Source organism: Schistocerca americana, chromosome 8 (genome assembly GCF_021461395.2).
Source record: "Schistocerca americana isolate TAMUIC-IGC-003095 chromosome 8, iqSchAmer2.1, whole genome shotgun sequence".
NCBI lineage: Eukaryota > Metazoa > Arthropoda > Insecta > Orthoptera > Acrididae > Schistocerca > Schistocerca americana.
Window position 1 is genome coordinate 133,721,418 of NC_060126.1, and position 14,667 is coordinate 133,736,084.

The window sequence follows — 14,667 nt, forward strand, 5'->3', positions numbered from 1 at the left end:
GACCTTAAACAATTTATTATGAGGCTTAAATCTGTTTCGAAAACAGATTTATTTATTTAAATTTTTTTCCATGGAGTCATCAATATGATGGCTTTTGCAAATGTTAAGTACAGTTACAAACATAAAATGCATTTAGATCTTAGCCTCACAGGTAGTAATTAAACAGTAAATTGATGCTTGTTAAAATACATCACATCTTACACATATTAATACAGCCAATTTTTTTTACATTATTTTACAGCTCTTAAACTTAACCATTCAAAATTAATTGAGTGAATAGAGACACTTTTCAATTAAGAATTCTTTTAGTTTTGATTTGAATTGCTTTTTATTACTGTGTTTCATGGACTTTGGCAGTTTATTATACCATATCAGTCCATTAGTATATGAGCTCTGGTCTGTCATATTTAATCTTGTTCTTTGCTGGTAGTAATTCTCTTTGGACTTGGTGTTGTGGTCACGTATATCACTACATTTAGTTACTTCAGTTTTCTGCGAGATGAAAAAGTAATTAATTTATAAAGATACAAAGAATATATGGAGAAGTACTTCTGTTGTCTGAAAACATAATGGCAAGAGTCTTTATAGCCTAGCCCATGTATAATCCTTAACCCTCTTTTTTTGTAGCAATAATACTCTGTTAAGGTGAACATCTGCAGCACAACCTCGTATTTCCGTACAGTAGCTAAGATGGGAATAGATTGTCCCATAATACACAGTTTTAAGTGTGTGGGTGGGCACCATTTTGCACAGTTGGCTAAGAAGATACAGCCCATAACTAATTATTATTATTATACCCCGTATTTAGTAATCATCATCATCATCATCATCTTTCCTTTCTCAGACGTTATGTCTGGTTAAAAATAGAAAGTGACGCAGATCTTGATCAAGCGTGACTTCCTTTTAACTGTACAGTATATGTTACATTGCATTTAAGAACTTTCGGGTAATTGAACATGTATCAATAATTACAAATTTCTGTAGCTGTATATATATGTTTGGATGTAGCTGTATTGCATTGATGTACTGGTGGATATTGTGTGGTGTGACTGCTGTAGTTGATAGTATAATTGGTATAATGTCAACTTTATCCTGATGCTACATGTCCTTGACTTCCTCAGGCAGTTGGATGTATTTTTCAATTTTTTTCTCCTGTTTTCTTCTATATATTTGTTGTATTGTGTATGGATATTTAGATTAGTTGTGTCAATTTCTTCTTTTTATTGGTGAGCATGATGTCAGGTTTGTTATGTGGTGTTGTTTTATCTGTTACAGTGGTTCTGTTCCAGTATAATTTGTATTCACCATTCTCCAGTACATTTTGTGGTGCATACTTGTATATGGGAATGTGTTGTTTTATTACTTTATGTTGTATGGCAAGTTGTTGATGTATTATTTTTGCTACATTGTCACATTTTCTGGTGTATTCTGTATTTGCTAGTATTTTACATCCGCTTGTGATGTGATCTACTGTTTCTATTTGTTGTTTGCAAAGTCTGCATTTATCTGTTGTGGTATTGGGATCTTTAATAATATGCTTGCTGTAATATCTGGTGTTTATTGTTTGATCCTGTATTGCAATCATGAATCCTTCTGTCTCACTGTATATATTGCCTTTTCTTAGCCATGTGTTGGATGCGTCTTTATCGATGTGTGGCTGTGTTAGATGATACAGGTGCTTGCCATGTAGTGTTTTCTTTTTCCAATTTACTTTCTTCGTATCTGTTGATGTTGTGTGATCTAAAGTGAGTGATTGCTTTGTGTATTTTGCTAGTTTCTGCTAGTTCTAGAAAGAATTTTCTTAAATTCTCTACCTGTCCATAATGTAGGTTTTTTATGTCGGTAAATCCCCTTCCTCCTTCCTTTCTGCTTCATGTGAATCTTTCTGTTGCTGAATGTATGTGATGTATTCTATATTTGTGGCATTGTGATCGTGTAAGTGTATTGAGTGCTTCTAGGTCTGTGTTACTCCATTTCACTACTCCAAATGAGTAGGTCAATATTGGTATAGCATAAGTATTTATAGCTTTTGTCTTGTTTCTTGCTGTCAATTCTGTTTTCAGTATTTTTGTTAGTCTTTGTTTATATTTTTCTTTTAGTTCTTCTTTAATATTTGTATTATCTATTCCTATTTTTTGTCTGTATCCTAGATATTTATAGGCATCTGTTTTTCCATCGCTTCTATGCAGTCGCTGTGGTTATCCAATATGTAATCTTCTTGTTTAGTGTGTTTTCCCTTGACTATGCCGTTTTTCTTAAATTTGTCTGTTCCAAATGCCATATTTATATCATTGCTGAATACTTCTGTTATCTTTAGTAATTGGTCGAGTTGTTGAATTGTTGCTGCCAGTAGTTTTAGATCATCCATGTATAGCAAATGTGTGATTTTGTGTGGGTATGTTCCAGTAATATTGTATCCATAATTTGTATTATTTAGCATGTTGGATAGTGGGTTCAGAGCAAGGCAGAACCAGAAAGGACTTAATGAGTCTCCTTGGTATATTCCACGCTTAATCTGTATTGCCTGTGATATGATATTATTAGAATTTGTTTGGATATTAAGTGTGGTTTTCCAGTTTTTCATTATTATGTTTAGGAACTGTATCAATTTAGGATCTACTTTGTATATTTCCAATATTTGTAGTAACCATGAGTGGGGTACACTATCAAAAGCTTTTTGGTAATCAATGTATGCGTAGTGTAGCGACCTTTGTTTAGTTTTAGCTTGATATGTCACCTCTGCATCTATTATCAGTTGCTCTTTACGTCCTCGTGCTCCTTTGCAACAGCCTTTTTGTTCTTCATTTATAATTTTGTTCTGTGTTGTATGTGTCATTAATTTCTGTGTAATAACTGAAGTTAATATTTTGTATATTGTTGGTAGGCATGTTATGGGGCGATATTTAGCTGGGTTTGCTGTGTCTGCTTGATCTTTAGGTTTCAGATAAGTTATTCCATGTGTAAGTGTATCAGGGAATGTGTATGGGTCTGCAATGTAACTGTTAAATAATTTAGTTAGATGTGAATGTGTTGAGGTGAACTACTTTAGCCAGAAATTTGCTATTTTATCTTTTCCAGGGGCTTTCTAACTGTGAGTAGAATTAATTGCTTGGGTGACATGTTGTAAAATTATCATTTCAGGCATTTGTGGTATCATCTTGTATGTGTCTGTTTCTGCTTGTATCCACCGTGAATGCCTGTTATGTTGTACCGGGTTTGACCATATGTTGCTCCAGAAGTGTTCCATGTCTGTTATGCTTGGTGGATTGTCTATTTTAATGTGTGTGTTATCTATTGTCTGGTAAAATTTCTTTTGGTTTGTGTTGAATGTTTGGTTTTGTTTCCTTCTATTTTCACTTTTTTTGTATCTTCTAAGTCGTTTGGCCAATGCTTGTAATTTCTGCTTCTTTTCATCTAATTGCTCCATTGCTTCTTGTTGTGAGATTTTACCTAACCTTTTTTGTTTTTTTTCTGACATTTCATTTCTTATAAATTGTGTTAGCTGTCCGATGTCTTTTCTCAGTTTTTCTATTCTGATCTGTAGCCTGTGTTGCCATGCTGGTTTTGTGGGCTGCTTCTGTGTGTTGGTTGGTTCTGATCTCTGCCTAGTGTGTATATTTAGTGTAGTGAGTGCTCCTATATAAACCAGTAGTTGTAACTCTTCCATAGTTGTGTTTTCATTTATTTTGTTGTGTATGATTGTGTTGATAGTTTTTATTGTTGTTTCGAGTTGTGGGTTATTTGGCGGTCTATGCAAGAATGGTCTAATGTTTGTATTTGTGTCTTTGTATTCTATATATGTCAGCTGAAATTTTTCTTCTATATCTAACATGTGTGTCACTTCGTGTTCTATTTGTGCTTGTTCTGGTGGGTGTCTTAAGATTTCGTTTTCCTCTGATTGTTTAATTGATGCGTGTTGGTCTTTGTTTGTTTGCTCTGGGATATTTGAGTCCATTACTGTATCTTCTTCTTCTTCTTCTTCTTCTTCTGATTGCACATTATTTTGTTCCAGTATTTGTTGTACTTGTTGTTTGATGTTTTCTAATTCTGACTGGGGTATCTTGTTATTTTTTATTATTACATGGATCTGATCAGCTAGAAGTTGTTCTGTTAAAAATTTTAATTCTGGGTATCTGGTAATAAATGTTGTGTATACTTCTGATCTGTATCCAGTTGTGTTGGTTCCTAGGTTTGTTGCTTGGTAATAACAGAACATGAGGTGTCTATTAACTTCATCTGACCACCTCATCCTCTGTCTTTGTTTTCCTTCTAGGGTGGTTGCAGGAAGCATATCCTGCAAAACACCTCTATTTGGTTTTAAATCGTTTTCCAGTTGGCTAGCAGTGTCGTTACTATTGTGGACGGGCATAGGGTTCAAGCGTCGTCCCCGACCATGACGGCACTTGTCCGAGGCTTCTTTAGTTCTGTCCTGAACCAAGTAATCACACTAAAAGGGGGTTAGCCCTATTAGTGGTTTGTTCTTTTCATCGCCTTTTATGACTGGCAGAACATACCGGAGGCCTATTCTTTTCCTGGGCCTCCACAGGGTTTATTATTATTATTATTATTATTTACTTTCTCAGACGTTAAGTCTGGTTAAAAATGGAAAGAGACGCGGACCTCGATTAAGCGTCACTTCCTTTTAACTGTATGGTATGTGTTATATTGCATTTAGGAACTTTCGGGTAATTGAACATGTATCAATAATTACTGATTTCTGTAGTTGTATATATGAGTTTGGATGTAGCTGTATTGCATTGATGTACTGGTGGATATTGTGTGGTATGACTCCTGTAGTTGATAGTATAATTGGTATAATGTCAACTTTATCCTGATGCCACATATCTTTGACTTCCTCAGCCAGTTGGATGTATTTTTCAATTTTTTCTCCTGTTTTCTTCTGTATATTTGTTGTATTGTGTATGGATATTTCGATTAGTTGTGTTAATTTCTTCTTTTTATTGGTGAGTATGATGTTAGGTTTGTTATGTGATGTTGTTTTATTTGTTATAATGGTTCTGTTCCAGTATAATTTGTATTCATCATTCTCCAGTACATTTTGTGGTGCATACTTGTATGTGGGAACGTGTTGTTTTATAACTTTATGTTGTAAGGCAAGCTGTTGATGTATTATTTTTGCTACATTGTCATGTCTTCTGGGGTATTCTGTATTTGCTAGTATTGTACATCCGCTTGTGATGTGATCTACTGTTTCTATTTGTTGTTTGAAAAGTCTGCATTTATCTGTTGTGGTATTGGGATCTTTAATAATATGCTTGCTGTAATATCTGGTGTTTATTGTTTGATCCTGTATTGCAATCATGAATCCTTCCGTCTCACTGTATATATTGCCTTTTCTTAGCCATGTGTTGGATGCGTCTTGATCGATGTGTGGCTGTGTTAAATGATACGGGTGCTTGCCATGTAGTGTTTTCTTTTTCCAATTTATTTTCTTCATGTCTGTTGATGTTATGTGGTCTAAGGGGTTGTAGAAGTGGTTATGAAATTGCAATGGTGTAGCCGATGTATTTATATGAGTGATTGCTTTGTGTATTTTGCTAGTTTCTGCTCGTTCTATAAAGAATTTTCTTAAATTGTCTACCTGTCCATAATGCAGGTTTTTTATGTCGATAAATCCCCTTCCTCCTTCCTTTCTGCTTAATGTGAATCTTTCTGTTGCTGAATGTATGTGATGTATTCTATATTTGTGGCATTGTGATCGTGTAAGTGTATTGAACGCTTCTAGGTCTGTGTTACTCCATTTCACTACTCCAAATGAGTAGGTCAATATTGGTATAGCATATGTATTTATAGCTTTTGTCTTGTTTCTTGCTGTCAATTCTGTTTTCAGTATTTTTGTTAGTTTTTGTCTATATTTTTCTTTTAGTTCTTCTTTAATATTTGTATTATCTATTCCTATTTTTTGTCTGTATCCTAGATATTTATAGGCATCTGTTTTTTCCATCGCTTCTATGCAGTCGCTGTGGTTATCCAGTATGTAATCTTCTTGTTTAGTGTGTTTTCCCTTGACTATGCTATTTTTCTTACATTTGTCTGTTCCAAAAGCCATATTTATATCACTGCTGAATACTTCTGTTACCTTTAGTAATTGGTTGAGTTGTTGATTTGTTGCTGCCAGTAGTTTTAGATCAGCCATGTATAGCAAATGTGTGATTTTGTGTGGGTATGTTCCAGTAATATTGTATCCATAATTTGTATTATTTAGCATGTTGGATAGTGGGTTCAGGGCAAGGCAGAACCAGATTATTATTATTATTATTATTATTATTATTATTATTATTATTATTATTATTATTATTATTACTACTACTACTTTCCATACTGCATTAATGTGGCTAATCCACCAGAGGTTTGAGTCCAGATGGACCCCTAGAAATTTACACTCATTTGCTTCCTCTGTCACTATGCTGCATACCTCATTTACACATGAGTGGCGTGAGCTGCCAGTTGTAAATATTAGCATCTGGGATTTATTTACATTGACTTTTAATCCTTGTTGAACATAATTCTAGTATATCATTACTTGCTGAGAATTTCAGTTCCTCACAGTCTTTATTAAGAAATAAAACTGAGGTGTCATAAGCATAATTTACAATGCGTGAGTTAATGGGGTTTGCAACATGGAAAGGTGCAAGAATTGAGCCTTGAGGGACTCAATGTGTCACTGTTTCACTTGTGGATTTCAAGGTTAGGATCTTATTGTCAATAGGCTGTGTAATTTTGGTACACTGTTTCCGATTCACCAGGCAGATGGATAGAAGTTTCATTGATGCATCACTGATATTATACACTCACAGTTTTCTTACGAGAAGCTCATGGTTTACTGAGTCAAAAGCTTTGCTCAGGTCAAGAAATATTCCGGCTGTGCTGGATACCCCATTCTATACTGCTATATACTTCAAGGAGGAAATTGGTAACAGCAGTGGCCATGCTTAGGTCTTTCCTAAACCCATGCTGCAATTTGGTAATCATTTTGTGTCTTGAGAAAAATGATGTGAGTTGTGATAGGATAACTGTTTCAAATATTTTGCTGAAGGTAGGGATTAGTAATATCAGTCTATAATTTGAAACTACTACTTTACTTCCCTTCTTATGGCTTGGCTGAATTACACTTATTTTTAAGGCATTTGGGTATATGTTTTCATTAATACTACAGTTGATAAGGTAGATAAGGGGTTTAGTTATTTCATTGGCACATTTCTTTAACACCACACTTGAGATACCATCTCATCCAGAGATGAATGCTTGTCCTTTAGCTTTTGCATTCTGTTAAATATTTCCTGTTGATTCACCATTCACCTCAATAAATTCAAGTTCTATACCATCTGTGACATCATTTGGTGTGCCAGCCTGTAGATCTATAATAGGGGCTGGTTGGTCAAAAGGAGAGATAAAATGCTTATTGAATAAATTACATACTTCTTTAGGATCTTTCACTAGATGGCACTCGTGTCTAATGGTAACTGGTTCACCCTGTCCATTGTTAGTGGCTTTATGATGTTTATCGATTAGTCTCCAGGATGCCTTACCATGTTGGCTGAACACTCTATAGCATCATTATTTGTTTCCTCAAGTGTAAAAGGTCTGTCTTAAAAGTTTTTTGGCTTGATTGTACTTTTCCTTAAATATATGTAGCTTTGTTTCCTTATATAAACAGTCGAGATCATGTATATTCTGCCATAACTTAATCAGCATAGGTATAAGTTTCACCCTAGTATCACTTTCAAGACTAGAGTTGGTTCATACTCTGCTTACTTCTTTGAGAGGGCAACAGCAGTCTAAATGCTTAAGCACTGCCCTATAATTTTTTCCCATTTGTTTTCTGACCCTTTAGTTTGGTAAATAGCATCCCATTTCTCCTCTGCTAACTTAGTTTTAAAGGTACTGATGTTGGTGCTATTCAGGATCTGCTTCTTCTCTGTTATTGTGGTTGCTGTTGGTACAGCAAATCTTAAATATTCTAACACCTGACAATAGTGATCTGAGTAATGAAAAACAACATTTTGAGAGTTAACACTGTCTTTTACATTTTTATTGACTATTACATAATCTAAATGATTAATGGAAAATCTCATATAAAGATGTGAAACAAATACTAACAAAGAGATAGAGGGGCTGGCCAGTACTTACCTCAGCTCAGTACAGCCAATAGATACACAAAAAACAGAACCGAAAATTTACGTTCCTAGCTTTCGGAACAAATGTTCCTTCATCAGGGAGGAGAGAGGGGAAAGAAAGGGAAGAAGGGAAAGTGGATTCAGTTACTCACAACCCAGGTTATGAAGCAACAGGGAAAGGGAAACAGGGACGGTAGCAAGGATGGAGGCATGGTTGTCAGAGAGAAGCCAAAGATATTCTACTGTAAGTACTGTGCCAGCTTCAAACCAAAGAGGATGCATACAGAAGTAAAGAGGAATACAGTATAAAGATAAACACAACTATGTAGGATGAAAAGATGTGTGAATGGCTAAAGATGAAACGGAAAGAGGAGAATACTGAAGAGTAAATGGGAGCGAGGTTGTTTAACGTAGGTTCAGTCCAGGGGGATGGTGGGATGAAAGGATGTGTTGGAGTGCAAGTTCCCATCTCCGCAGTTCAGAGGGACTGGTGTTGGGTGGGAGAAGCCAAATGGCACATACGGTGAAGCAGGTTCCTAGGTCCCTAGAATTATGCTGGAGGGCGTGCTCCGCTACTGGGTATTGGACATCTCCTAGGCAGACAGTTCGTCTGTGTCCGTCCATGCGCTCAGCCAGTTTAGTTGTCATACCGATGTAAAAGGCTGTGCAGTGCAGGCATGTCAGCTGATAAATGATGTGTAGTTTCACACGTGGCCCTGCCTTGAATTGTGTATGTTTCACCAGTAGCAGGGCTGGAGTAGGTGGTTGTGGGGGGATGCATGGGGCAGGTTTTGCAGAGGGGTCAGTTACAGGGGTAGGAACCGCTGGGTAGAGAAGGTAGTCTGGGAATATTGTAGGGTTTAACAAGGATGTTACAGAGGTTAGGGGGCCGACGAAAGGCAACTCTGTGTGGTGTGGGGAGAATTTTGTCAAGGAATGATCTCATTTCAGGGGTTGACTTGAGAAAGTAATATCCCTGGCGGAGTAATTTGTTGATGTATTCGAGGCCAGGATAATACTGGGTGACAAGGGGGATGCTTCTGTGTGGTCTGGGGGTAGGAACATTGTTGTTGGATGGGGAGGAATGTATTGCTCGGGAGATCTGTTTGTGGACAAGGTCTGCAGGATAGTTGCGGGAGAGGAAAGCACTGGTCAGGTTATTGGTGTAATTGTTGAGGGATTCATCACTGGAGCAGATATGTTTGCCACGAATACCTAGGCTGTAGGGAAGGAAACGTTTGATGTGGAATGGATGGCAGCTATCAAAGTGAAGGTACTGTTGTTTGTTTGTGGGTTTGATATGGACAGAGCTGTGGATGTGAGCTTCAACAAGATGAAGGTCAACATCCAGGAAGGTGGCTTGGGTTTTGGAGAAGGACCAGGTGAAATTCAGATTCGAAAAGGAGTTGAGGTTATGGAGGAAATTAAGGAGATATTTGTGAGATTGTATAAGTTTAATGTATCTGTTATTTTCAACTGTGTTATACTACAGGAGTTTGCATCAATATTTAAGTCTCCAACTATACTAAGGTCAGTGTGGCCCTTTTTTTCTAATTGCCCTGATCAGTCTATCAAGATAGCACAACACATCTGTATTTGGTGGGTGGTACATACCAATAAGTTTATGTTCAGCTAACCTGCTTGAATGAGTGTTTATGTGGACCACCACACTAGCCATTTCAATTGTTCCTTCTTTGCAGTATTGTTCAACAAATGAGATTTTTTTAAATGGAAGATGTTCATTTACAAATATTGCCACCCTATCCCCTTTGTGCTGTTGCCTGCAGTAACTGTCTGCTAACACATAACCATCTAATTTGTGATAATGTCATTGTCTTTTAGTCCATGTTCTGTAATAACTGACGGGTGTGGTGAGTTCTCATCCACAAATAGTTGCAGCAAATTGAGTTTATTCCTAAGATACTGTACATTTACATGCATTATCCTAAAGGGCACTTATATTTTACAGCACTTTGTGACATGGTATTCTGAATCAGTTGAATTATTACACAAGTTGGGGGTTGTTTGGAGAAAAGAGACCAAACAGTGAGGTCATCGGTCTCATCAGATTAGGGAAGGATGGGAAAGGAAGTCAACCGTGCCCTTTCAAAGGAACCATCCTGGCATTTGCCTGGAGAGATTTAGGGAAATAACGGAAATCCTGAGTCAGGATGGCCAGAAATGGGATTGAACTGTTATCCTCCCAAATGCGAGTTCAGTGTGCTAACCACTGTGCCACCTCACTCGGTGTTACACAAGTCTAACACTGCACTGTAATGAGAATTTACTCACTCCCAAGTCAGTTTCTTCGGCATTTGGACAGGGTTTCTTTCCAATCCAAAGCATTTGGTTCAGTAAAATCGTGTTGCTTGAAACTGAGCCTAAAAAAACTTTTTCATTGTAATCTAAGATGATTGGGTCCATGGTTTTATGCATCTCCTTACAAAGTTCCATTATCTGGTTCACTAACTTCAGCTTTCCATTTCCGTTTAAGTGAAGTCTGTGCCTGGTATGTTCTTCACATTTCAGTTTGTTATATCTAGCAAGCACATATGATTCAGTTTTTTACATAGTTTCTGCAGTTCTAAATTATGGCGCTCAATTTCTGTATTAACACATGACCACTGCGGGAGATAATGTCACACTGGTAGGTTTATTATGGTAACATTCATGTTGTATAGTTTTGGCAATAACTTCCTGTAAACTGCGAGTGCTGACTTGCTCTCATTTTTGTAAACATCATTGGTGCCACCAATGAATACAATGTGGTTTTTAAGATTGTTTGTTTCTGATAAATTCTGAACTACAGCACTTAATGGGTTTAACTTTTGTGAATACAGAATAATCATTGCGTAAAGCTTCATAAAGGGGAGCTAAGAGGCCTTTTCTGTGGCTGTATGCATACAGTAATAACTTTTTTGTGCTTCCAGGTATTAGATTTTTTTTTGTTTCAGCCTTTATCGGAGATGTGTTAAATTTACTTTTGCTTACACTATTCACTGTTTCGCTGGCCGAGTCTAGTGCTGAAAACTTATTCAATGTAACTGGCACACTGTTTCTAGTGCTTTGTTTTTGTTTCTCACTTTCTTGATGGTCTGTGTGTTCTATTTTTGGTACTATAAAATTGATTTTCTACTGAGACTGATGCAACACTGCACAGACCTACCACCACTGTCTTTTTCTTGAATTTAGAAATAAAGTATCAACCATTGTTGCACTGCTGCTTCTGAAGACCTCAACTTGCCCAATTTTAATAGGTGTTTGAATTTAGCTTTTAGTTAAATTGCAGATGAAGTTCTACTTCTCACAGGACTAATGCTAAGAAATAGCTTATAAGTTTGAAAATTCAGTTTGTATAAAACTGAATCATTGAGGAATGTATTTCTTTTTAATTTTAGAAAACTACTGCACATTTCATGAAAATTTATTTTTTATCAGACAGGATCTCTACAGATGCTAAGTATTCATGTACACACTGCCTACACAGTTCCTTCACTACTGAGTACAGAGGGTTCCTCTCATCTAAAGGATGATTTCTCTTGGAAAGGAGATGGAAAAGGATGGCAACCTTTCGCACTGTGATGTGCTGGCCAGGAGGAAATGCACTGGGACAAGCCATTTATAGGAAGTGGACTCTCACAGAATTTTATCTTCAGGCTGGCAGTTGCTGGCATCCATCTCAGCATCAAACTATACTTCATACTTTGTGTGGTGTCACCGCCAGACACCACACTTGCTAGGTGGTAGCCTTTAAATCGGCCGCGGTCCATTAGTATACGTCGGACCCGCGTGTCGCCACTGTCAGTGATACCAGACAGAGCGCCACCACACGGCAGGTCTAGAGAGACTTACTAGCACTCGCCCCAGTTGTACAGACAACGTTGCTAGCCATGGTTCACTGACAATCACACTCTCATTTGCCAAGACGATAGTTAGCATAGCCTTCAGCTAAGTCATTTGCTACGACCTAGCAAGGCGCCATCACTAAGTATATTGAAATGGAGATTATATCTGTACAAGAGTGATGTTATACAATTATGGATTAAAGTTAAGTATTCCAGAAGCTACGTACTTTTCTTTATAGCATTCATTATGGATCCTGTTTCAGACCTCACGCCAGCCTGCGTGAGTTTAAGCGCATGCCTTTCGGCTTCCTCTCATTGTGTCTAGGCTGTCTTGTCTAGACACAACACTTTGGTTCATAGAAAAGTAGGATATGCTTTACAGTACAACCAACTGTGAATCAGGTAAGTGATGAGAATAATGAGATGGCACCTAAGTCTATGGCTGTTTTGTTTTACACAGGTAACATTCACACAGAATTAGTTGTTTCTGAAGAAACACGGCATAAAGTGTGTTTTTGGACAATCATTTAAAATCAAGGACTTTTTAGGGTAGTGGTTAACCATCTTTTTGGTCTGTGTAAGGAGGGTATCTCCCACTTTCTCTGCAATTTTAGCATGTCTTACACCACTCATACCATTAGGATCATGGAGGGTAATTGTACAGGACAATAGTAATATAGTCAATTACAATAGCCCAATCAAGTTTTCACTGCATAACATTACCTTGGTACTAGCCATTCTATGAAATTTTGGCATCCACTTCCAATTATTGGAATAGTGCTATTAAGAAAACTGTCGGTATTAAATTTGCAAGTGACCTTTTAGATAGACACACACAGTTATACCTAAATTCTGATTGGAATCCTGCTCAATCTCTTGTTAAACAAGAGGACAGAATCAGTGCTATTTGCTCACCTATGGTTGGCTAATTTTCACTATTTATCTTGTCTGACATTGGTTGTCTGTCACCTCTTTGTTTCTATGATTGGACAACCCCACACATTGTGTGTTTAAACTGGCATGCACAGCAATGTCTTGTCGCATATGTGCCTCGATAATGCACCTAATTGAATAATTGGAGGTTGTCAAGGCATCTTATAAGTTATTTGAACATTCAATATATTGTGAGAAGCTCAAGTTTTACTTCATTACTCTTAATTAATTGACATTAGCTCATAAAAGAGTGAATAACAGTAGTATCAAAGTCTTTGTTCTCTTGCCAAAATACTCACACTGCCTGACAGATAAAATTTAACTACTATCATTTGATTTAAGAATTATTATTTAGAACCTAGTACCAAAAGTAGTTCACAAGAATTAAATAATTATTTATTTAACCAAACAAAATAGCTTAAATTGTTATATAAAGTCACATTTGCGGGCATATTTATGTACAAGTTACGGTAAATAGTGTATAAACTGACCTGCTCCATATCATTTCAATATTTTACAAGCCATCCAGGGAACTAATTCACTTAATTTGAACTAAATGAAACAGATGGAAAGCAGAATAATGAAACAAATATCAAACATACATGAAAGACTTGTTTTCTTATGAATAGCTTAATTTTAATTAAATGCTACTCATAACGTTACTTGTGTTAAGAAGAAAATCAAATTGATTTGTTTTATCTGTCTCAACTATGTTACAGCAGTCTGAAAGATAGTAGGAACTAAGTAGAGAGAAAAGTTTTCTTTCATAACAACAGAAAGTTTTACAGTTTTTTTTCCTATTATATTCATTCTTTAGATTGTGGAAACAATAATAATGTGAAAGAAAAATAGTCAGACTTGTGAAGGAATGCTTACAGGTTGTAGTGGGTGATAAGAATAATTCTTCAGCCAATCCATTCTCTTATCTGGTGCCATTTCTCGTTCTGGACCATAGGCGTGAAAGCGCTCCAACCCATCAGAGTCTCGGCTGTCCAGAAATGTTGCATTTATTGCCACCATGCAGCGACCTAAAATTATTATTATTATTCAGTCTCCAAAACAAACAAAAAAGAGTGGGCTGTCAAGCAGGAAACACACAGTTGTCTTCAAAGTTTTTTTTTTTATTTGACTAAGCACAGTACTTATTGAGCAGAGGGGAGTATGAATGGTAAGACTGCTCATCAATGATGGGTTAAGATATGCACATTTTTGGTCTTAATATCACTTCAAACACTTTGATTTCTAACAACAGTTATTCATGAATAATTCTAGTTTTACCTATGTACGTTCATCAGGCATGAATTCTTTTACACTATAACAACATATAATTTTGAAATCATTACAGCATGGAAACACTATAACAAATATGTATGAAAAATCTGAATGCACAATCGCTGTTTGGGGGGTGCGGGTGGGTGGTTCGGTCTTTGTGCTTGGTTTCTATCTGAGCGGGGCACATGGGGTAAAAAGCTCTTGGTTTAGCCTGGACCAATGGCTATTTGAACATCTGTTTTACTGTAGCTATGTTACTGTATATTAAGCAAAGTTTGAACAGTGAACTGGAGCTGGCGCACATGCAATTTGTGAAAACCTATTAAATTCTCTTGCAAGAGTTTTTAATTGACCTGAAATTAAAGCTCAGCTAATGGCACCATTGCTGCATGCACCATTTGGGTTTCACATGCAAAAACAGTCACCCCTAAATAACTCTGGGCTAGAGACAACTGATGATTAAAATTTGGCCCAGGACT

At 36.7% G+C, this 14,667-nt stretch overlaps 1 protein-coding gene across 2 annotated transcripts in view; it reads right to left on the reverse strand.

Moving 5' to 3' along the window:
- The window catches only part of LOC124545033 (glycoprotein-N-acetylgalactosamine 3-beta-galactosyltransferase 1-like), a 180,813-nt gene that overhangs the window by 9,225 nt on the left and 156,921 nt on the right, over positions 1-14,667 (reverse strand). For both annotated transcript variants that reach the window (XM_047123815.1, XM_047123813.1), the window contains exon 6: positions 13,793-13,944. In XM_047123815.1, coding sequence (XP_046979771.1) covers positions 13,793-13,944 — 152 coding nt within the window. The remainder of the gene's footprint in view (positions 1-13,792; positions 13,945-14,667) is intronic.